This window comes from Geotrypetes seraphini, chromosome 4 (genome assembly GCF_902459505.1).
Source record: "Geotrypetes seraphini chromosome 4, aGeoSer1.1, whole genome shotgun sequence".
Taxonomy (NCBI): domain Eukaryota; kingdom Metazoa; phylum Chordata; class Amphibia; order Gymnophiona; family Dermophiidae; genus Geotrypetes; species Geotrypetes seraphini.
Window position 1 is genome coordinate 45666262 of NC_047087.1, and position 22665 is coordinate 45688926.

Consider the following 22665-nt stretch of genomic DNA (forward strand, 5'->3'; position numbering starts at 1 on the left):
TTTAGGAAGTTAACAAGTTGTATAGGTATCCCCAGCCATGCTTGATGTCAACGCTAATGGGGTACCAAAATGTTTCTCAAATTTAAGTTTGTGAGCTTGTAGTGACCTCTTTTGCATACGTCAACAGAGGTCACAGGAAATGTCCCAATGCTCAAGACTGATGCATTGGACGCACCAGTTATGTAGATTGGAGTCTGAAATGGTCTTACTGCATCAAGAGAATTTTTTGAACCCACTCGGTATTGATTTTGACCTGGAGGGGAAAACAGCCGATGAGCAAGATGAGTTCTATAGGATTGGGCGACACATTGACGAAATGGGTTGGGAACTGGCTTGGAGGTAGGCTTCAAAGGGTAGTGGTGAATGGTACCCCCTCCTAAATGACGGAGGTAATCAGTGGAGTGCCGCAGGGTTCGGTCCTGGGCCTGATCCTATTCAACATCTTTATAAGAGACTTGGCAGAAGGGCTGCGAGGTAAAATAACATTATTCGCCGATGACGCCAAACTAAGCAATGTAGTGGGCAAAAGCACAACAGACATAAATTCAATGTCCGACAACATGATGCACGACCTACTCCTACTGGAGCGCTGGTCTAGGTCCTGGCAACTCAGCTTCAATGCCAAAAAATGCAGTCATGCACCTGGGCAGCCAAAATCCATGCAAGACTTACACCCTTAATGGCGAGATCCTAACAAGAACTGAAGCAGAACGAGACTTAGGGGTGATCGTCAGTGAGAACATGAAGACTGCCAATCAAGTGGAGCAAGCTTCATCCAAGGCAAGGCAAATCATAGGTTGCATACGCAGGAGTTTCGTCAGCAGTAAGCCTGAAGTCATTATGCCATTGTATAGATCCATGGTGAGGCCCCACCTGGAATACTGTGTGCAATTCTAGAGGCCGCATTACCGTAAGGATGTGCTGAGACTGGAGTCGGTCCAGAGAATGGCCACCCGGATGGTCTCGGGACTCAAGGATCTCCCGTACGAGGAACGGCTGGATAAGTTGCAGCTGAACTCACTCGAGGAACGCAGAGAGAGGGTGACATAATCGAGACATTCAAGTATCTCACATGCCGCATCGAGGAGGAAGAAGATATCTTCTTTTTCAAGGGTCCCGCAGCAACAAGGGGGCATCCGTGGAAAATCAGGGGCGGGAAACTGCACGGGGACACCAGGAAATTCTTTTTCACTGAAAGGGTGGTTGATTGCTGGAATAGTCTTCCACTTCAGGTTATTGAGGCCAGCAGCGTGCCTGATTTTAAGGCCAAATGGGATAGACACGTGGGATCTATTCACAGAGAAAGGTAGGGGAGGGTCATTAGGGTGGGCAGACTAGATGGGCTGTGGCCCTTATCTGCCGTCTATTTCTATGTTTCTATGAAGTCAAAGGGCTCAATGGCCTGGGGAACTTAAGTAAAAATGAAACAAAAAAATGATTGATGCTCCTAGGAAGAAAAAAAGAGCTTGAAGTGACCCAAAGGCCAAAAACAAAAAAATTAAAATGAACCAATCTCAATATAAATAAAGGAACATGGAGAAAATATGACAAAAAATAATGACGACAGGAAGGCACCCAAAAAATGAGAAAGTTTGATGTGCTGAGAACACTGAAGCCACAGCTTCTCAGCTCTGTGGAAAATTATGAACTAATAGTCCCGCTAGCCGATATTGGGCAGGAAGGCACCAGCACACGAGCAGTATGGACATTGCTTAAAGATTTAAAGTGACAGTGCATTTGGCAGTGTCCGTACTATGTTTTGTGAAAGGCATCACCCACATGTGAGAACATAATACCTGCTTGTCCTAGGAGGAAAAGAGCGTTTCATTATCTTTGAAATATAAGAGAATGATATCTGGTTCTCCCATAGAACCCCAAGTGAAATAATTTCCTTCTTCAGCATGATGGCTTGATAGAGATCATCTCAGCATATATGATAGTTTCTCGAAGTCAGAAGCCCAATTACCTCACATTTTGAGGGATTTAGAATTAATATGTGGTCATCTAGCCAATATTTTACCTGATCTAGTTTTCTGTTTAACGCAGCTTGAAATATTGGATTTCAGGAATTATGTGCCATCACTAATTGAATGTCTTTAGCAAAGAAATGTGCTTGAATTCCAAGATCCTTAATAGAGCCCTGTGGCACAACAAAAGACAGTAGAAATGTAGTTGTCCATTAACTGAAACCTGAAATGTTCTACTTGAAAAATATGAGTGAAACTAATCCAATACTATCCCTGAGAGACCAGTCTGCTCTAGTCTTGTAAGAGCTCATGAGAAATTGCATCAAAAGCTGCTTTTAAATCTAGTTGAATTATTAGCACATTCGACTACATCTCAACTCCTGTGTCAGTGCTGTCTATCTCTCCATGTGCAAAAATGTTGTGTACTACTACTATTTATCATTTCTATAGCACTGAAAAGCATACACAGCCCTGTACATTTTACATGCAATAGATGATCCCTACTCAGAACTTACAATCTATTTTGGACAGACAGACAGGACATAGAGAGGTTGGAAAGTTTCCTGCAGAGAAAATGATAGGATGAAAATAGGTAATCCGTAATAATTCTAAAATTGCCACAATCATACATCACTTGCTCAAAAGTTGATGTTCATATATTTTGCAAGTTCCTATGCAGTAGCACTTAATTCCAACCCCACACATGTTGCTCTTCTAATCTTTATTTCTTGCTACTTTCATATGTTTTCTAGCTCTTATACCACTAGGAACCTTCATCGCTATACTTAACAGTAAATGCAATTAGCTTTGATTTTTTTTAAATCCTAAATGGTTTGTTTCCTGATGCCACATTCCACACACAGTTGGTTGTTGAAACACCACTTTCCAATGTATTAATTAAGTCAAGTTTATGCGCCACACTTAAAATTCACTTGTTTCTCTCCTCACTACCGCTACCACTAGATTTGGGGAGCCATTATACTGAATTTGTATTTGATTACGTTTTAAGATATCTCTTTCATTTTAGGTATGTTGGCTTTGTACACTGCCTAGAATGTGCCGACAGTGTGGTTTATAAATATTTTAAATAAATAGACTGTTGATCACTGAGCATGTGGGATCTACAGTGCACAGATACCACTAAAAATGGTCATAAGAGCACTTACACCCTTGTCATGTGTTTTTTCTTTTTCTTTTCTGAATTCTACCCATTAAACCCAAAATCTGTTAAATCAGGATCAGTAAAATTGAGGGTCGACTATGGTTACTATAAAATCTTACTTCATATCAATACAAGTTATATGTGCTCAGTGACTTAAAATCTCTGTGCCCGATATATGAGCTTTAGTGCAGACTACACAGAAGTGCTTAATTATCCATAGGGACCGGCCATTTTTCCTCATTTACAAATATCCTATGTAACTGATTTCTTCTTTTTTTGGGGGGGAGGGGGGCTTTGCAGTTTTTCCCCTATTCCTTTCAGTTTCTAGCTCAAATGGACATAACCTCTACTACAGTACTGCAACTACCTGTGAATTATCCCCATTCTGTAACCCTTTCTGCTCTCTTACATAAACACATACCAGCATGATGCCACAGATTCTTACTGAATCCCAGACTTAGGAATAAGCCTATAAGCTTGGACCAGCAATATAAACTCTAGCCTGCAAAAACGTTAACTATAACTTTTTTGGCCTTTAGGGATAATTCAATAACTGTTCCCATAAAATTAGGTGCCCAGAGGGCATCTGCTAGAAACCTACTCTATAAAAGAATGGCAGTGGCTACATTGCTTGATAGATCCCTGTGGCACAACAAAAGACAGTGGAAAAGTAGAAGTTCTCCATTAACTGAAACCTGAAATGTTCTACCTGAAAAATAGTGAAACAAGGTAGATATGCACGTATGCACTTAGGTGTGAGAACTTATGTTTGGTAACAACTTGAAAGATCTTGGAGAAAAAAGAAAAATGATCAAACCAAATCCGCTTGGAGAACCCAAATCAAACTATACAACATCAAACTTAAAGAAAAGCGCAAAACATACTACTCTAAACTAATTGGCACAAACACCTCTGACACAAAAACACTCTTCAACTTAGTAAAAAAACTTACGGACACAAACCCATTCCTTGCCACTAAAGGCAATAAACCACCAACAGCTTCTCAACTAGCAGACCACTTCAAACACAAGATCACTACAATCAGAAATACCTTCAACAACTCAACCACCAAACTCTACGAGATAATAACCCCCACAACGGAAGAAGCCATATCTGCAGACAGAACATGGACCACATTCCCAACCCTACAATGGTCTGATTTGAACCGACTATACAAAAAATACAGCCACACCTCATGCGACTTGAACTACTGCCCATCGTATCTGCTTACAAATGCCTCCCTTAAATTCAAAACCAACCTCATGCAATGGATTCAAAGCACTCTCATAGAAGGTCAATTCCCACAAGATCTTGGAGAGATCATAATCACACCCCTACTGAAAGATCAAAAAGGCCCTATAGACGCTCCTACCAACTACAGACCTATCGCTTCGATCCCATTATATGTCAAACTGATTGAAGGACTTGTGGCTCAATACCTCACCAACTACCTATTTGACCATAATATACTTCACTCCTCTCAATCAGGATTTAGATCCCACCACAGCACGGAAACACTACTAGCAACACTACTAGACATAGCCCGTCAACACCTCAGTAAAGGACACAGGATCCTAATTATCCAACTAGATCTTTCCGCCGCCTTCGATCTAGTCGATCACACCATATTACTCCAGATACCTGATGCAATCGGGATCTCAGGGGTGGTTTACAATTGGTTCCAAGGATTCCTTAAAACAAGAACGTACAGAGTTAAGACAAACAACACGAAATCTAACCCATGGTCAAATCCATGCGGAGTCCCGCAGGGGTCACCACTATCGCCCATTCTATTCAATCTCTTCATCTCCTCCCTCGGCACCACTTTAGACAACCTAAATGTAACATCATTCAGCTACGCAGATGACATAACTATTCTCCTCCCCTTCGAAATCCAAGACCACACCTCAACAGGACACCTGGAAATAATTCTGGATGAAGTAGAAAAATGGATGACAAACCACAAACTGAAACTAAACTCGGACAAAACCAAATTCCTAATGCTTGAAACGGACAAAAACCCATCCATAACAGACCTAGAAATTAAAGCAACCAAATACCCAATCCAGACCTCACTCAGAATCTTGGGAGTGCTGATAGACAGATGCTGCACTATGCAGACCCAAATCAACAAAACTACCCAAAAAGCATTCTTCACAATGCGCAACTTAAGAAAAATAAGGAAATTCTTTGACAAAGAACACTACAGGATAATTGTACAATCCCTGGTACTAGGTCTCGTGGACTACTGCAATATCCTTTATCTACCATGCCCCACAAACATGATCAAAAAACTTCAAACTGTTCAGAACACAGCCCTTAGACTAATTTACTCACTCGGAAAATTTGACCACATCACCAATGCCTACCTAGACTCACACTGGTTACCGATTCGAGCCAGAATTCAATTCAAACTATACTGTCTACTCTTCAAAGTAATTAACGGTACTGCACCCACCTACCTAAATGACCGCCTAAACCGTAACCTTCCAACCAGAACAAGAAGAACACAGACATCATTCACATACCCACCACTCAAGGGTACTCACCGCAAAAAGCTTTATGATAGCCTCCTGGCAACACATGCTGCAAAACTCGAACCTTCCATCACCAGATTGTTAACCACAACATCAGACCTCAAGACATTCCGTAAAGAAATCAAAACACTACTGTTCAAAAAGCATATACAATCTACCTAACCTCCCTCACCCCATCCCCCAAGAAACCAAAACACTGCCGTCCAAAACATCTTCCGATGTTATTAAGTCTTTACTATCATTCTGTTATTAAGTCTCTATCCTCAAACTGTATTCTCTATTGTCATGTACCATCCTGGAAATGTCCAGTTCTCTTCTTATGTAATCCGCTTTGAACCGCAAGGTACAAGCGGAATAAAAATCACTAATGTAATGTAATGTAATGTAATATGTGCATAACTTACAGAATTCTGAAAAGTTATAAGCATAATTGTGCAAACACACCCAGACACTGCCCATTTGTATACCCATCTGCAGATATGCATAAATTACAAAATGGCACTTTGCGCACATGTATGCATGTACATGCTAGTATTCTAAACATTTCTCTAAATTGGAATATAACATATGGTGGAATATGGTTTGTTTGTATAGTAAATATGAGAAAATATATGCAATTAAGGGCTCCTTTTACTAAGCCGCGACAGCGTTTTTAGCACGCGCAGAATTTTAGCATACGCTACACCCGCGCTACAAGGCTAGAACTAACGTCAGCTCAATGCTGGCGTTAGCGTCTAGCATGTGCAATTCTGCGTATGCTAAAACCGCTATCGCAGCTTAGTAAAAGGAGCCCTAAGTGTTGCAATGTGCGTAAATTTAAAAAATTTTGAAACTGTGTGTTTTCATTGTTTTGTGACAACCTTGATCATTGATATACTTATTTTCCTATTTAGTTACATTGTGTTAATATTATTTCTAATGTTCTATTTAAATTTTAATAAAATATTTTTGAGAAAAAACCCCAGAAAGACATTTAGGCCCTGATTCTACAAAGTGCGTCCCGATTTTAGGCAGCTGTAGGCGTCCTACAGCTGTCTAATCAGCCAATCGGGATGCACGTCTTTTAAAAAAATGCTCCCCAGGCAGGCTGCCTATATTGAAGGCGCCTGCGGGAGCCTAGGGAGGCCCGCAAGACGCCTAAGCTCGCCTAAGGGCCTTAGGTGAACCTAGGCGGCCCTACGTGTCTCTCTAGTAGAGGAAGAGAGCAAAATGGACGCCGGTTACAGAATCGGGGTTTAGTGTAGGACCGATTCTGTATAGGACACCTTTCTCCTGGGCGTCCTATACAGAATCAGGGCCTTAGAGTGCCAAAAGAGGCTACTCTCAACCCAAGCCTCAAGTCACTCCCAGTCAATATGATTTTCAGGATATCCAAGATAGATTTGCATGAACTGCCTTCTCTATATGCAAATCTATTGCATGCGTATCCATTTTGAATATCCTGAAAACCAAACTAACTAGATATGTCCCATGTCCCAAGTGCTGAGTTGAGAACCCTTAGAGTAGATTTGAGAATCCCTAGAGCAGATGTTTTAAAAGCTGGTTTAAAGCTAAAGCAAGAATCTAATACATTCAACTGAACCCAACAGATTCTGAATTTATACTGGCATATTTTGAAGCTTAAACTGCTGTAAATATACTTTTGCCGATTCTTCTTAATGACTGCTCAATTTTCAGATGAAACATTTATACATGGAAGCTGTTCAGGGTTATGCCCTCCCTGTGGGTCACTTTCATGTTTCTTTCAATCCCATTAAATTGATATTGTACATTTGATGTACAGTATATTTATATTCAAATAGAAAATCTGTGAAGAAATAGTACTGTACAAACCCTTTTAGGTTCAACTGTATGAGAAAAATAAATTGTTGGCATAGAATCCTCTCCAGCAGCTGAATCATCTTCATCATCACTGTGATAATGATTTGTACCATTAACTTGTCCACCGAACAATTCTGATTCTGCGGTTTCGTTTTGTACATTGCCCTGAGTAAGAGAGTTTTCCACTCTGCATGTCACATTCAGATCTGTCTGGGTGTCGTCTTTTTCCTCTTCCGGAGAAGCTGATTCTTCTCTATTGGCATCAACAGCTTCAGATAATCTATAAAAACACAAGAAAGTGTGGGTTTTGTGTACATAAAGAGAGAAAACTAATCAAAACCAAAAAAATTCAGCATTACACGATGAAGTTAAAAGCTGTCATAAATAAGCTAGTGAAATGAATCAAACAATAGAACGTTCTAACATCATGCTATATTTCACTGGCATCAGAACAAAAACAGCTTATCTGAAATTTGGAGTTTTCAAATGACAATACAAAGAACCTATGTGTCTTTAACTTGCACCAGTTTCACAGAGCTTTCACGAAAAAATTCTAGGCCTATATGGAGAATTCTTCTGTACCCCCATGGAGTTACTCAGGTTTACAACTTGACTGAAAAATAAACCAGGTGTATAGATAGGTAGTCCGGTGTATTGAATTGCTGTCATTAAAGGTAAGCAATTTCATTCATTATTTTGACTTTTTAGCTCATTTTATGAAAAAGATGTACTTACATTAGTTGGAAATATATTCAAATATCCCCACTGAAGTATAGTTAAGGGTATATACTTGCACTTCTGTATTTTCAGTTCTAAGAAAAATATCTATATACTTCCAGTAAAGACAAGGATACAATCATGAGCTTCAGAACTTAAAACAGAACTTCAATGATTGTGCTTTTAAGATTCAGTCATAGGCGTAAAAAACTTCCATTAGTAATCCAACATATACACACCATAAGAAGTTGGTAACTGTTTAATCAGAGATTTGAGATAAAATGTCTTATAAAAGTTTTAACTGGGTAGTTTGATAGTAAGCTTGGTTGCTTGCAAAACCTGTCTGCCAAACTTGTCCAAGGTTCTGCCCTCTCTGTCTAATGGAGTATTGGCATAAATATGAGAACTGTTTGCTCATTTTAAGGCAGACTCTACTACTAGAGACTGGTGCTGTAGTTGTGGTCTATCAAAACCTGGACAAGACTGGATTCTATAAAGCAGGGGTGTCCAACCTGCGGCCCCATGAAGTATTTTGTGTGGCCCCGGTTGAGGGCGATGCAGTGTTTTCCTCTGCTGCCTCCTGGTGTTTACCGTCTTGCCGGCTCCCTCCTCTGTCTTGCTGCAGCATTTGTGCGACCACCCCACAAATTTTTTTTGGCCAATGCAGCCCAGGGAAGCCAAAAGGTTGGACACCCCTGCTATAAAGTATGTCCAATTCATGTAGAGCAGTGGTCTCAAACTCAAACCCTTTGCAGAGCTACATTTTGGATTTGTACTTGGAGGGCTTCAGAAAAAATAGTTAATGTCTTATTAAAGAAATGACAATTTTGCATGAGGTAAAACTCTTTATAGTTTATAAATCTTTCCTTTTGGCTAAGTCTTAATAATAATATTAGAATTTATAGCTAAAGAGACATATGATCAAGAAACTGTTTTATTTTACTTTTGTGATTATGATAAACATACCGAGGGCCTCAAAATGGAACCTGGCGGGCCACATGTGGCCCCCCTGGGTCGCAGGTTTGAGACCACTGATGTAGAGCCAGACTAGAAAGTAGGGTTTCCCAATTCTTAGAGGGCTTCCCTCATAAGCTTATGGAGTAGTACTTTGATGCAATATTTAGGCAACTTCTTGTAGTCCAAAGCGTCCATGAGTTCTGCATGAGGCTCCTCCTCAGACTCCACATTAATGGGAGTGAATCCCCCATCTGTCTAATGAAGTTAGTAAAGGACAGACTTTCAGGTGGGGACCTACATCAAGGAGGAGGTGGGGAAGGATCCGACGGTATCCCACAAGGATTGTCAGCAGAGAGGTCTGAAGAGTGTGGTGACAAATCTGAGTCAGAATACTCAATGTCAGCTTTACTGGTAGTGGAACGTCGAGGAGAGCATCAAGAGTGAGGGAAAGAGCGTTGAGGTGAGGCTTGAGTGCTCTGATCCCTAGAAGAAGATGCATGTGTTGTGTGCCTCTTTGATGCAGACACTCAAAGTTGAGGTGTCCAGGATCAGTTCCTTGATGTGCTGCGTGGGTGATGCTTGGACTGGGTTGAAGCTGGAAGATTATGTAGGAGTTTGCAAAGGGTATGAATACAGAATCCCAGCTAGTTCCTACTGCAACAGCACTTAAAGCTGTTCCTGTAGTGATGGCACCAGTACCAATATTGACAAGAATACAGCAGGCACTTGTTGAAGTGGGTATCAAGGCAGAAGCCTCGATGCCAAAAAACACCTTTGAGAAGACACCAATTGCAGAGATGGTGCATTGACACTTGGAGTACTCTGATGGAGATGATGCCTGAAACAATGCATGCTTCGAAGGAGAGACATGTTTGTGTTTCTTAGATCCCTTATGATGCTTCTCCTATGCTGGTAACACCAAAGATGAAGAGGTGGAATGAGTCGTCGACGTGGTTGGTGCCGGTGTTGATGCTGGAGTCGTATGTGGCTGAACATTGGGATTAGTCTCCAAACATGCTCAATGCTCCTGAAGTTGTACTGAAATTTCTCAAATTGCAAATGTCTGGCTTTAAGCAATCTCTTCTGCATATGAAAGCAGAGTGTGCATGAAATATCTCGATGTTCCGGACCTAAGCATTGTACACAAGTTGTGCAGGTCTGTACCTGAAATGATTCTCTGATATCGAGTGTACCATTTGAAGCTGCTAGGAGCCTAGGATATCAATGTAAAGTCAACATGAAGTCAAAGGGTTCAATGGCCTGAGGAAGTCAAGTATATGTCAATCCGAAAAAGAGTCAATACCCCCGTCATGGGAACAGGCTAGAAAGAACCTGTAGGTCCAAAAAATGAAATTTTATTTTTTAAAAAACCAAAGGGAAATGAAAAAAGGACAATATTATGACAAAACTGAATGAAAAAAGCAAAGGGAAGGCATAAAAAAAAGATAAAGTTTGATACGTTTTGAGTGAACTCTAAAACAGTTTCTCAGCTCCATAGAAAACTAAGAGCTTCAGGATCTGTGAGCCAACGTCAGGCAGGAAGGCACCAACATGTGTGCAGTACAGGAAGTTCTAAAAGATTTAAAGTGACAGTATACTTTTTGACTGTCCATGCCGGATTCCATGGATGATGTCATCCAGAGGTGAGAATATGATGCCTGCTTGCCCTCAGAGAATATTTATTCACTCAATGTGTAACTGAACTCTGGAATTTGTTACCAGAGAATGGAGTAAAAGCAATTAGCTAAGCAGGATTTAAGAAAAGTTTGGATAAATTCCTAAAAGTCCATAAACCATTATTAAGATGTACTTGGGAAAATCCACAGTTTTTTTCTAGGATAAGCAGCATAGAATTTGTTTTACTCTTTTGGTATATTGCCGGTATATGGGACCTAGAATGGCCACTAGTGGCTTGATGGACCTTTGAGTATAGAAAGCTTTATGCTCTTATGTATGTGGCTGCAGGTATGGCAGGATGTGGGAAAGTGAAGATTTTTCCATGTTAGCAAGAGAACCACGTGCTTATCGTCAAAGAAAGTGTTACTTTGATTGCTTAAGGAACAGCATTATAGATGATTATGTACAAACGAGCAGTGAGCTGAAATTTTTTGCCTTAGGACAAAGCTGAGAAATGAAACTCTCAGGTGGCTCAGATCGGCAAGAGCAATTAGAACAGCTGTTAACTTCTGAAGTGTAAATTAAAAACATTTGGATTCAAATTGTCCAATCTCAATAAAAAGAACTTTAGCTCTGACAAATTCAATACAGAATAGGAGATCTGGAACAGCAGATGTTAGTAGGTAGTACCCTAGAAAACAGCTTAATCAGTAGTTAGTAAAGTTTCCTAGTTAAATACGCATTTAAATGAATTAATCTGATTTTTAAATTCTCAATTTTGGTGGCATCTGGTTTACATTAAAATAAGAGGCTTATTTCTCATGTATAAAGAAAGAGCACTCACTGCATCTACAATAAAATATAAAGGAAGAATCAAAACATATTCCTTAAAGTTGCAGCCTTGACCAATATATGTGTGGTTTATTCAAAGAGTAAATATTACTATGAACATAAGTTGTTCACATCATCATTAAGACTACTCAGAAGGCAGACTCAGCTGGCATAGCGTACACCAAGCATGTCAAACTTGCGGTCCACAACAAACATCTTTGCGGCCCAGCCAATGTAATCCAATAAGTCATAACTAGAGTCACAAAATTTCACCCACAATCCATCAGCGCCGAGTAGTCACCTATCTAAGCCAGTAGAAAACAATGATACAACGTATGAGTATGAGTTGCGTATTCTTATTAAGTACTACGATGCGGCGCCTTTGTACTTGAGACAAGTTCAGGCCTCTAGTCATAACACACCATTTCCCCACACAAATACTATCAGTGAATCAGACTATAATAACATTAATAAACAGATTTCTAGACTGTTTAGCCATGAATTCGATGAGGTTAACAAAAGATTGTGTTAAGAAAATGCATGTTATATTGTGAGAAATGCAAAAGGTCTAATTAGTCAGAAATTTTGAAAACAGAAAGGTTTTCAACAGTTTTCTAAAATGTTCATAAGAACTGGATCTAGATAGCAGTGGACAGAAATCTTTATCATAATAAGCTGCTTGATATGAAAGAGTGTACTCATGATATTTCTTACTTTTGCAGCCCTTAACTGCCAGAAATGTAAAGAGGGCATGTGATTTTCTACTATTCTTGTGTGACACTATGAGGAACCTGTCGGCAAGATATAGCGGGGCAACTCCAAAGGCGACTTTAATAATACCTACCAAGCCATTAGTCTTGCATTGACTTGCTTGGTGTGCCTAACAGGGAATATTTTGCCTTCAGAATACAATAAAAATATGAGTATAGGTTTATTATGTTACACTTATTAATTTATGCAATTATTCTGTGTCTGGTAAGTTAATATTTAAGAAAAGATATTGATTTTTATTGAAATGTTTTATTTTTTTTGTGTTAACGATTACTCATTTATTTCAGCTCTTTGTATTCAGTATGCCTTTATTGAAACCAAGTGGTAGTAAAACTAAATGAAACATTGCTGATGAACATCGAAATTTCCACGAAAAGTGGGAATTGGAGTATTTTTGCTGTGAAGTAAAAGATAAAATAGTGTGCTTGATAGAGGATTACTACACAGGTCCTGGACCTGTTGGGCCGCCGCGTGAGCGGACTGCTGGGCACGATGGACCTCAGGTCTGATCCAGCGGAGGCATTGCTTATGTTTTTATGTGCCAAAGCTATATAACATAAATGGCACTATGAACAGCATAAATCAAAATAAGACAATTGCAAAGGATTAATGAGACAAGAAAAGTTGAAAGAGCTCAAGTTGGGACTGAAAACAACAGTTCATGTTTACTAAAGCACCACGCAAGGCCGGCAAGATTAAGGTGACCATAGGTCCTGTTTTCAGACCTCCTGTCCCGTTGTCCCCACACACAGCTTTGGGACAGGAGATCATTTCCTGTCCTTACCTGTTGCGCAAAAAAAAAAAAGTCTCCCTCCTTCCTTTCCCCGGGGCGGCTGCTATCTTACCACCCTACTGCTGCTACTAAAGCCGACAGGAAGTCTTCTTTCTGACGTCAATTCTGATGTTGGAGACGACGTTCTGGGCCAGCCAATCACTGCCTGGCTGGCCTAGAACGTCCTCTGCGACATCAGAACTGACGTCGGAAAGAAGACTTCGTGTCGGCTTTAGCAGTAGCAGCAGCAGGGCGGTAAGATAACAGCCGACCCAGGGAAAGGAAGGAGGGAGGCTTTTTTTTTTTTGCGCGGCATGGAGGGAAGGAGGTAGGCAGGCAAGCAGGCTGGCTTTGGCCAGGGAGGGAGGGAGAGAGGTAGACAGGCAGGCAGGCTGGCTTCAGGGGTGGGGGTGGGACAAAGTGTGGAAGGCAGTGAGAGGGACATAGGAAGGAGGCACTGGGGGCACTAAAGACATGGGAAGGAGGCACTGGGGGCACTAAAGACAGGAAGGGGCACTAAGGACATGGGAAGGAGGCACTGGGGGCACTAAAGACATGGGAAGGAGGCACTGGGGGCACTAAAGACAGGAAGGGGCACTAAGGACATGGGAAGGAGGCACTGGGGGCACTAAAGACATGGGAAGGAGGCACTGGGGGCACTAAAGACATAGGAAGGAAGCACTGGGGGCACTAAATACCCACCACTCAAGGGTACTCACCGCAAAAAGCTTTACGATAGCCTCCTGGCAACACATGCTGCAAAACTCGAACCCTCCATCACCAGATTGTTAACCACAACATCAGACCTCAAGACATTCCGTAAAGAAATCAAAACACTGCTGTTCAAAAAGCATATACAATCTACCTAACCTCCCTCACCCCATCCCCCAAGAAACCAAAACACTGCCGTCCAAAACATCTTCCGATGTTACTAAGTCTTTACTATCATTCTGTTATTAAGTCTCTATCCTCAAACTGTATTCTATATTGTCATGTACCATCCTGGAAATGTCCAGTTCTCTTCTTATGTAATCCGCTTTGAACCGCAAGGTACAAGCGGAATAAAAATCACTAATGTAATGTAATGTAATGTAAAGACAGAAAGGGGCACTAAGGACATGGGAAGGAGGTACTGGGGGCACTAAAGACATGAGAAGGAGGCACTGGGGGCACTAAGGACATAGGAAGGAAAGAGGGAGGGAATAGAAAGGGACAATTCTTGGGCCTGAGTGCAGAAAGAAAGAAATGAAAGAAAGGATACACAGACAGAAGGAAACGCAAACTTGAAACCATGAAATCACCAGACAGCAAAGGTAGGAAAAATGATTTTATTTTCAATTTAGTGATCAAAACGTGTCAGTTTTAAGAATTTATATCTGCTGTCTATATTTTGTACTATATTTGTCTATTTTTCTATAGTTACTGAAGTGACCAAGCTCGCGGAAACGGGGTTTTTAAATTTTAGTCCTAGTAGTTTGCCGGTCCACAAAATAATTCTTTTATTTCTGCCGGTCCACGGGTGTAAAAAGGTTGAAAAACACTGTACTAAAGTATCACAAGAAAGTGAAGTGGCAGTGCATGCAAACTATGCCTTGTCGGAGTTGATAGCTAAACACTCAAAACCTTTTACTGAGGGTGATTTCATCAAGGAATGTCTAATTAAAGCTGTAGAAACTGTTTGTCCTGGAAGTGTGAAGGTTTTTCAAACAATCACTTTGTCTCAAAATACAGTTGCAGAAAGAATTACTGATTTGGCTGGCAATTTAAGTGATCAGATCAAAGCAAAATTATCTAGTTTCAAAGCTTTTTTCCATTGCCTGTGACAAGAGTATGGACATTGGGGGCGTAGCTCAATTAGCTGTGTTTCTTCGTGCTTGCGACATGAATTTCAACATTTTTGAGGAATTATTGGAACTAGTACCGAAGCGTGGCACTACAACGGGATAAGATATATTTAATTGTGTTTATGAACTTCTATCAAAACTAACTTCTGTAGCTATAGATGGAGCTCCTGAAGAGGGGTGCCTGGGCAGTGAACCCCATGAAGAGGGGTGTTTGGCCAGTGGGCCCTATGAAATACTGCCACTATCTACAAGTGTAAATTAAAAGACATTTCTACTGAGCATTTTCTACTGTGGCTAAGATGAACTTGTGGTCACATAAGTTTCGTTTCTCAAGGAGAGGGCCAAGCCTTACAGAGAAAACAGGGTTTCAAGTTTCAAGTTTATTAAAATATTTGAATTGATTGCAAAATCCAAATCCAATGCGATTTACATTTAGTTAAAAATTAGGTTAAAAAAATAAACAAAACAAGACAACTGGAACTATTTTAACAAAACAATACATGTGAAAAAGGCAGTGAAAAAAAATTGAAGGATTATATACAATTCAAAAACAAATAAAAAGGGATAGGTAATAAAACAAGAGGTTGGGGAAGGTTACCCACTTAATTTTCGCTTACTAGCACTACTAAAACGGTCAACTGTCAGCACATCTTGTGACCCAAAAACAAATACCATTAGCACCTCTGGACAAAAGCCCTACCTGCTGGAAAACTAAACTAAACTAAACCTTAAGTTTATATACCGCATCATCTCCACGAATGTGGAGCTCGGCACGGTTTACAAGAACTTAAAATATAGGAAGAGAAGGAAAAAAAGGTTTACATGAACTTATATATAGAAGAGAAGAGTAAGGGGGGAAAGAATTACATTTTAGTGAAAAGCCAGGTTTTCAGTTGCTTCGGAATAATTGGAGGGAGCCCAGGTTCCACAGCGGGGTAGTAAGGTCGTTCCAAAGACCTGTAACTCTGAAGAGAAGGGATTTTCCCAGTTTGCCTGCATAGCGAATACCGTGTAGAGAGGGGAAGGATAATTTATACCTTTGGGCGGGTCTGGTAGAGTCAGGACTCGAGGAGTTATAAGTAGTGGGATTAAGGGAGGAAGGATGCCGTGAATGATCTTAAAAGCCAGACAGGAGCATTTGAAATGGATTCTGGAAATCACTGGGAGCCAGTGAAGTTTGGTTAGGAGTGGGGAGACATGGTCAGACTTGCGTTTTGCAAAGATCAGATTCTGGATTAGCTGGAGTCTTTGGAGACTTTTTTTTGATAGGCTTAAGTAGATGGCATTGCAGTAGTCTAGTTTGGAGAGGATGATGGATTGGACAAGGACGGCGAAATGTTGTTGCCGAAAATAGGATCTTACTTTCCTCAGCATGTGGAGGCTGAAAAAGCATGATTTAGCCAAGGAGTTGAGGTGGTCATTGAGGGAGAGAGAAGAATCGATAATGATGCCAAGGACCTTGCTTGAGAACTCAAGCTGCAGTGCAGCACCTGAGGGTAGTGCGAAGAGGGTGGGCAGGTGTTCTAATTTTGGACCCAGCCAGAGTAATTTTGTTTTTGATTCATTCAATTTCATCTGTACCGAGAAGGACCAGGAATGGAGTCTCATTATGCAAGCTGTAATGTTCTCATGGAGGTTGGTGAGGTTCTGGTCTGTCTCAAGGAGGACATCAGCGTATGTGTAGATTGTTTCAAGGGGGGATAATTGGAGGAGTTTCAGGGAGGACATATAGATGTTAAAGAGAACAGTAAGCAACTCTCTGCATATGGGCATAGGAACAAGGGAGCAATGAGGAAAGGGCAGTACAGAAGCATTTTTGCACCAATTGAAATAATCCAGGGGTGGCACAAGATGTAGAAGTGTAGATCAAATTAAACCTATATTATGGACATCTCTTCCTGGATAAGCCAGAGACCCCCATACATTAGACACTGCCGGCTTCTGTTTGTATCTCTCTCCATTGCATTTCTAGTCTGATAATACCAGTTTATTACTGATACATTTCTGCTGTTACATTTTATATACTCTGCTTATAAATAAAAGTATTGTCTGATCTGGAAATACAGTGTATGTCTTGTCTGGGTCATTCCCGTAGCCGGGAGCTACAGTGAAGGGCTAAGAAGCGGCCTTTCACTCCTTTAATGGATGGAGAAACCAACGGTTTTGTGGCATTACTGTGAAAAATACAAAGTGAAACTTGTGACGGATCCAAGATTCATCATATGCATTGCATTATACATCAAGAAGTATTATGCACAAGGGTAATAAACATGGAAAATGTGTTGACATTTGTCAAAAAAAATTATCAATTTCATAAGATCTCAAAGCTTAAATCAGCGACTAGTCTCTACTTTCTTAAGTGAATTAGAAAGTGAATATTCCGGTTTGCCCTACTTTACTGAGGTATGTTAGCTATCCTGCTCCAAGGTTCTTAAACAATTCTGGGACTTGAAAGAAGAAATATGTCAGTTTTTAATAACTAAAATTCAAGACACAAGGTTGTTTTCTGATCCACTAAGGCAGGGCTGCCCAATTCCGGTCCTCGAGATCTACTGGCAGGCCAGGTTTTCAGGATATCCACAATGAACATGCATGAGAGAGATTTGCATACCAAGAAGGCAGTGCAGGCAAATCTCTCTCATGCATATTCATTGTGGATATCCTGAAAACCTGGCCTGCCAGTAGATCTCGAAGACTGGAATAGGGCAGCCCTGCATTAAGGTTACAAGATTTATCCTTCATGGTTGATATAACAAAACACTTAAACGATTTAAATTTAAAACTGCAAAGAAAAGAACAGATCATTATGAACATGTGTGATCAAGTTAAAGCATTTGAATGTAAGCTAGCTCTTTAGGAAAAGCAGTTGAAAAATGAAGATTTAAGGCTCCTTTTACAAAGGTGCTTTAGGGCCTTAACGCGCGGAATAGCGCATGCTAAAATGCTGCGCGCACTAGCCGCTACCGCCTCCTTTTAAGTAGGCGATAATTTTTCGGCTAGCACAAGTTATAGCGCGCACTAATCTTTTGCTTGCGCTTAGTAAAAGGAGCCCTTAATGCAGTTTCCAATATGCAACATAAACAAATCAAGTTTAGGTGAAATTGCATTGTATCAAAAATACGCAGAAAAAATTTTAAGCCTTAGAACTGAGTTTGAAACAAGATTTGCAGATGTTAAATCTTTGGAAGACAAGTTTTCTTCGATTTTCTCAATAAATATAGAATCAGTACCTAATCATATAGGAATGGAAGTAATTGAGATCCAGTGTGATTCAGATTTGAAGACAAAATACAGTGAAATTAGCTTGCTTGAATTTTACAAATATTTGCCAGCCAAGTTTGGAAATACTTGAAAATTAGCATATGAAATTATTTCCATGTTTATAAGTACTCATTGTTGCGCGCAGTTATTTATACTTATGAGAGGAAATAAGTCTCTTATCAGAATTACCGACATTCACCTTGGGTCAGTTTTAAAAGTAATCACTGTGGACAAGATTTTCCCCGAAATAGGAAAAATAGTAGCAGAGAAGAGATGCCAAGTGTCAGGAAGAAAACATTAATTTTATCATTGCTCTTGTTCTTTTTTTATACTGTACTTTTTGAAATAAACCTAAGTTTCTATACTTTATTGCGGCTCACATAAACTTAAACCTTATTTATTTGGCCTCTGTCAACCTTTGAGTTTGATATGCTTGGCCTACAGTGTAGGTGGCCTGCCTCGGTGTTTTGTTTTAGAAAACAGGCGTCACAATTGGCTGGTTAGAGAGCGGTAGGACGCCTACAATTGGAACGCCGTTTAGGGAATATGCTCTTTACTTTGCAAAGAGATTACCATTTTGCCAGCTGTTTTGTGTTACAAAAATTAAAGTTATAGCATGAACATTATTTCACAAAATAAAATAGCCACATTAAAATCAGTTTCTGAATAGTTTAAGGAACTTGCATGTCAAAAATCTAAACTAAAGACCTTTATTCCGCTCCCTACCCATGGTTCAATGCAGATTACAAAAGTAGACGATCATTTCTGGAATGTAAAAATATCACAGTATGCAAAAAAGAAAATCAATTAAGTAAATTTATCAAATAAATAGGCTTTCAGTAATTAGCAAAATCTCATATAATAAATTTGGTACCTTAGAACAGATGGTAAACTGTTTCATATTGTGGCTGCTTAATCAGGAAAAAAATGACAATAATGTATTTATAGATTTAAAGAAAGATTAGATTTTTACCTCAATAATCTTCTTTCTTGTAGATGGGTCTAGTGGTCCTGAACATTAACCTCCTCTTTTACAAAACTGCGCTAGCAGTTTCTAGCACGGGGAGCCGCGCTGAATGGCCTGCGCTGCTCCTAACGCTCATATGAACGCAATGAACATCAGGAGCAGCGCGGGCCATTCAGCGCGACTCTCTGTGCTAAAAACCACTAGCACGGTTTTGTAGAAGAGGGGATAAGGTTATGTATCTGAACCCACAAGTTGCTTTCAGAATGCTGTCAATCATTTTTTGAACTCCACCTCCTTTCCAGAGAGCTGCTCCTGCTCCTTCAGTTTGTAGAAAAGCAATCAAGTACCACTGTAATGACAGACATAACCAGAAGGAGGGAAATGGGGAAATATCTCCTACACTACAATAGACAGCTGTACCATTTTCCATGCTTTCCAAGATTCTCCATTTTTTATCCCCTACCTGTGTTTACCCTGTGTGCTCTTCTATCCTACAATGAATGTATTACTCCCTTTCCTTCCCTTCTTGCTTCAGTCAGTTTGATTGTTTTTGTATTTTGTGTTAAATCAATATATCTGTTTTAAATTTTATTGTACCATTTTTAATTTTTGTACTTCGCTTAGAAACTTTGATAAACAATTGAATCAAATTTTAATAAAACTTGATTAACAATTAATCTTATAACATTCAAGTAACTGTTCAAACCAGATACTCGCATGTCCTGCTATCAAGCAGAGACTGAAACCAGACTTTATGTTCTTGAGTGTTGTCCTTTTTTTTTTCTAATATCCTCTCAGTTCATCTAAGAGACAAAGAATTCTCCAAATTCAAACTGATCTTAAGATAGAAGGCACTCAAAGCCCACTGACAGGGAGTGGCTTCAGGACCACTAGATATATCTACAAGAAAGAAAATTATTGAGGTAGCAAACTAATCTTTCTTTTCAGTGCAATGTGTCTAGTGGTCCTGAACACTAGGGACGTATCAAACCAGATCTTGGAGTCTAGAGCAAGTCCGCAGAGCCTGTTTTCAAATCGGAGGACCCAAAAGTGGTGCCCTTCCTGACTGGTAAAGGTATGAAAGGTAGACCAAGCAGCTGCTCTATAGATTTCTTCGGGGGAAACCGCTCGAGTCTCTGTCATGAGGTAGCAACTCCTCTAGTGGAGTGTGCTTTCAATGCGATCAACGATTGTTTACCACAGCTCATACACTTGGAGGAAATGGCCATTTTAATCCTGCTAGAAATCAAGGTTTTAGATGCTGGCCTCCCTTTCTTGGCATGATTGGTCAGAACAAAAAGTGATCCAAAATGCAAAACTTATTGATCACTTTGAGGTACTGGAGGTACTGAGGTCTTTTGACATAAAGAAATGCAATGCTTTATCCTTTTTCTCAAACCCTGTAGGGTGAAAAGCAGGCAAGACTACTTTTGGGAAGGAAAGAACATGCATAAGAACATGCATAAGGAGAGCCTTGCTTCCATAATCTTAAGGAACAGTTCCTTGCAGGACAGAGTTTGTATCTCAGAAACATGTCTCAATGACATAATCACCACGAGAAACACTGTCTTGACTGTAAGATTCAGAAGGGAAGCCTCCCATAAGGGCTCATATGGGGCTCTATTGAGACCTTATAATATGGTGTTAAGATTCCAGGAAGGGAAATGGAGACACACTAGGAGGCACAACCAAAGAGCCCCTTTAATGATCCAGGAGAGAGGCCAATGAGCCTCTTTCCCCCTCTGAGCTTAGAAACAGGAAAGGCCTGCTATCTGCACTTTCAGCGATTTGACCGACAGACCTTTCTGAACTCCCTCTTGCAAAAAGCCCAGGACTACCAAATTCAGAGCTCATAAGGGCTCTACATCATCCACAGCACACCAGGCCTTGGCATTGGCTGCTACCATTGACAGCTTGTTAGCTCTGAGTGGAAACAATCATGTCTGAGTAACTCTTGCTTATCAAGGCCTCCAGTTCAAGAGCCATGCTGTAAGCCTAAAGTGTTCCGGACTCTCGATAGGGATCAGTCCCCATGTGAGAAGATCCACTTGGACCGGCACCAAGACCTTCATCCCTCTTAAGGCGAACTAGGTCTGCATATCATGGTCTACGGGGCCATTCGAGTGCCTCTAGGACTACCAACCCCGGATGACTCACAATCCTGCGAATGACTTGACCTACACTGGTGAAACATGCTACAAGAGTCCTTTCTCCGAACACCGTTGGACTAATGCGTTTAAGCCTACACTTCCGTGCTTATATCTTCAGCTGTAAAAGAAATCTGCCTTCGTGTTTACAGTTGAGGCCATAAGATCCACCGCCGAACTATGGAGATGAATGCCTAGGGGAATAGAGACCTCCACTGGGTCACGAGTCTGTCCACTGAAAAGACGCCCTGTACATTTTCCACTCCCAATACATGCATGGCTGAGAAAGCCTGCAAATGAGCTTCTGCCCACTAAAGAGGAGTCGAGCGTGCTTCTAGTGCCTTCGCATTGTCTAAGAAGACTGACTGCCTTGCCTTCCAGAGACTTCTCCAGTGCCTAAAACACTAGTCAAATGGCTACGAGTTCTAGTTGATTTATGGACCATCTTTGCTGAACTAGTATCCAATGACCCTGAACTGAGGGTCCATTGCAATGACCGCCCCCCCCCTTCCCAACCATAAAGGCTGGCATAGAATCTCCCAGAAGGAAATTTGGAGAGGCATGTCCCTTGAGAGGTAGCCGGTTGCAGCCACCACTGCAGATTGTTCTTTGCTTCCGGTAACCAGAATACCTCTTATAGCAGGAAAATGACAAGAAAAATGACCAGATGAACATAGAATTTATCACTGATGAAAGGAAAATGAAGAAATTTAACACACACAATGGGACAATAGCAGGCACATTTTTGAAAAGCAAGTACAGTAGACCCCCACAAAGTCGCGGTTCGCAAACTCAAGTCATTCGTAGTATTTTCTCACTGCCTCTTCTGGTCAGAAAATACAGGGAATGTCTGAGTCTGCAAATCAGCCTTCTGCAATGTAGCCGATTCCTCCTCCTTCTCCCCCCCCCCGTCAGCCAATCAGCCTTCTGCACAGCCGATTCCTCCTCCTCTCCCCCCAGTCAGCCAATCAGCCTTCTGTATAGCTGATTCCTCCTTCTTTCCTTCCCCTTAAGCTTTCTGCACAGACAAACCGCCTACCAGCCTAAATATTGTTTTTTTTTAGCACCCACCACCGCCCCTGCAGCCCTCTCCCGCCTCCGAACCGCTCCTAAACCACATTTGCGGTTTTTCAAAATTTACGGCTGCTCCTGGAACGGAACCCAGTGAATTTCGGGGGAGTACTGTAGTTAATTTTAAAAATATTTGAGCCTTCATCAACAGCAGTTTACTAACCTTCCCTTTTACAAAACCAGAGCGTGGTTTTTAGCGCCGGCCACGATGGTAACAGCTCCG

At 40.8% G+C, this 22665-nt stretch overlaps 1 protein-coding gene across 2 annotated transcripts in view; it reads right to left on the bottom strand.

Moving 5' to 3' along the window:
* URI1 (URI1 prefoldin like chaperone) overlaps positions 1-22665 on the bottom strand; it is a 211327-nt gene that overhangs the window by 30951 nt on the left and 157711 nt on the right. For both annotated transcript variants that reach the window (XM_033941954.1, XM_033941953.1), the window contains one exon: positions 7500-7767. In XM_033941954.1, coding sequence (XP_033797845.1) covers positions 7500-7767 — 268 coding nt within the window. The remainder of the gene's footprint in view (positions 1-7499; positions 7768-22665) is intronic.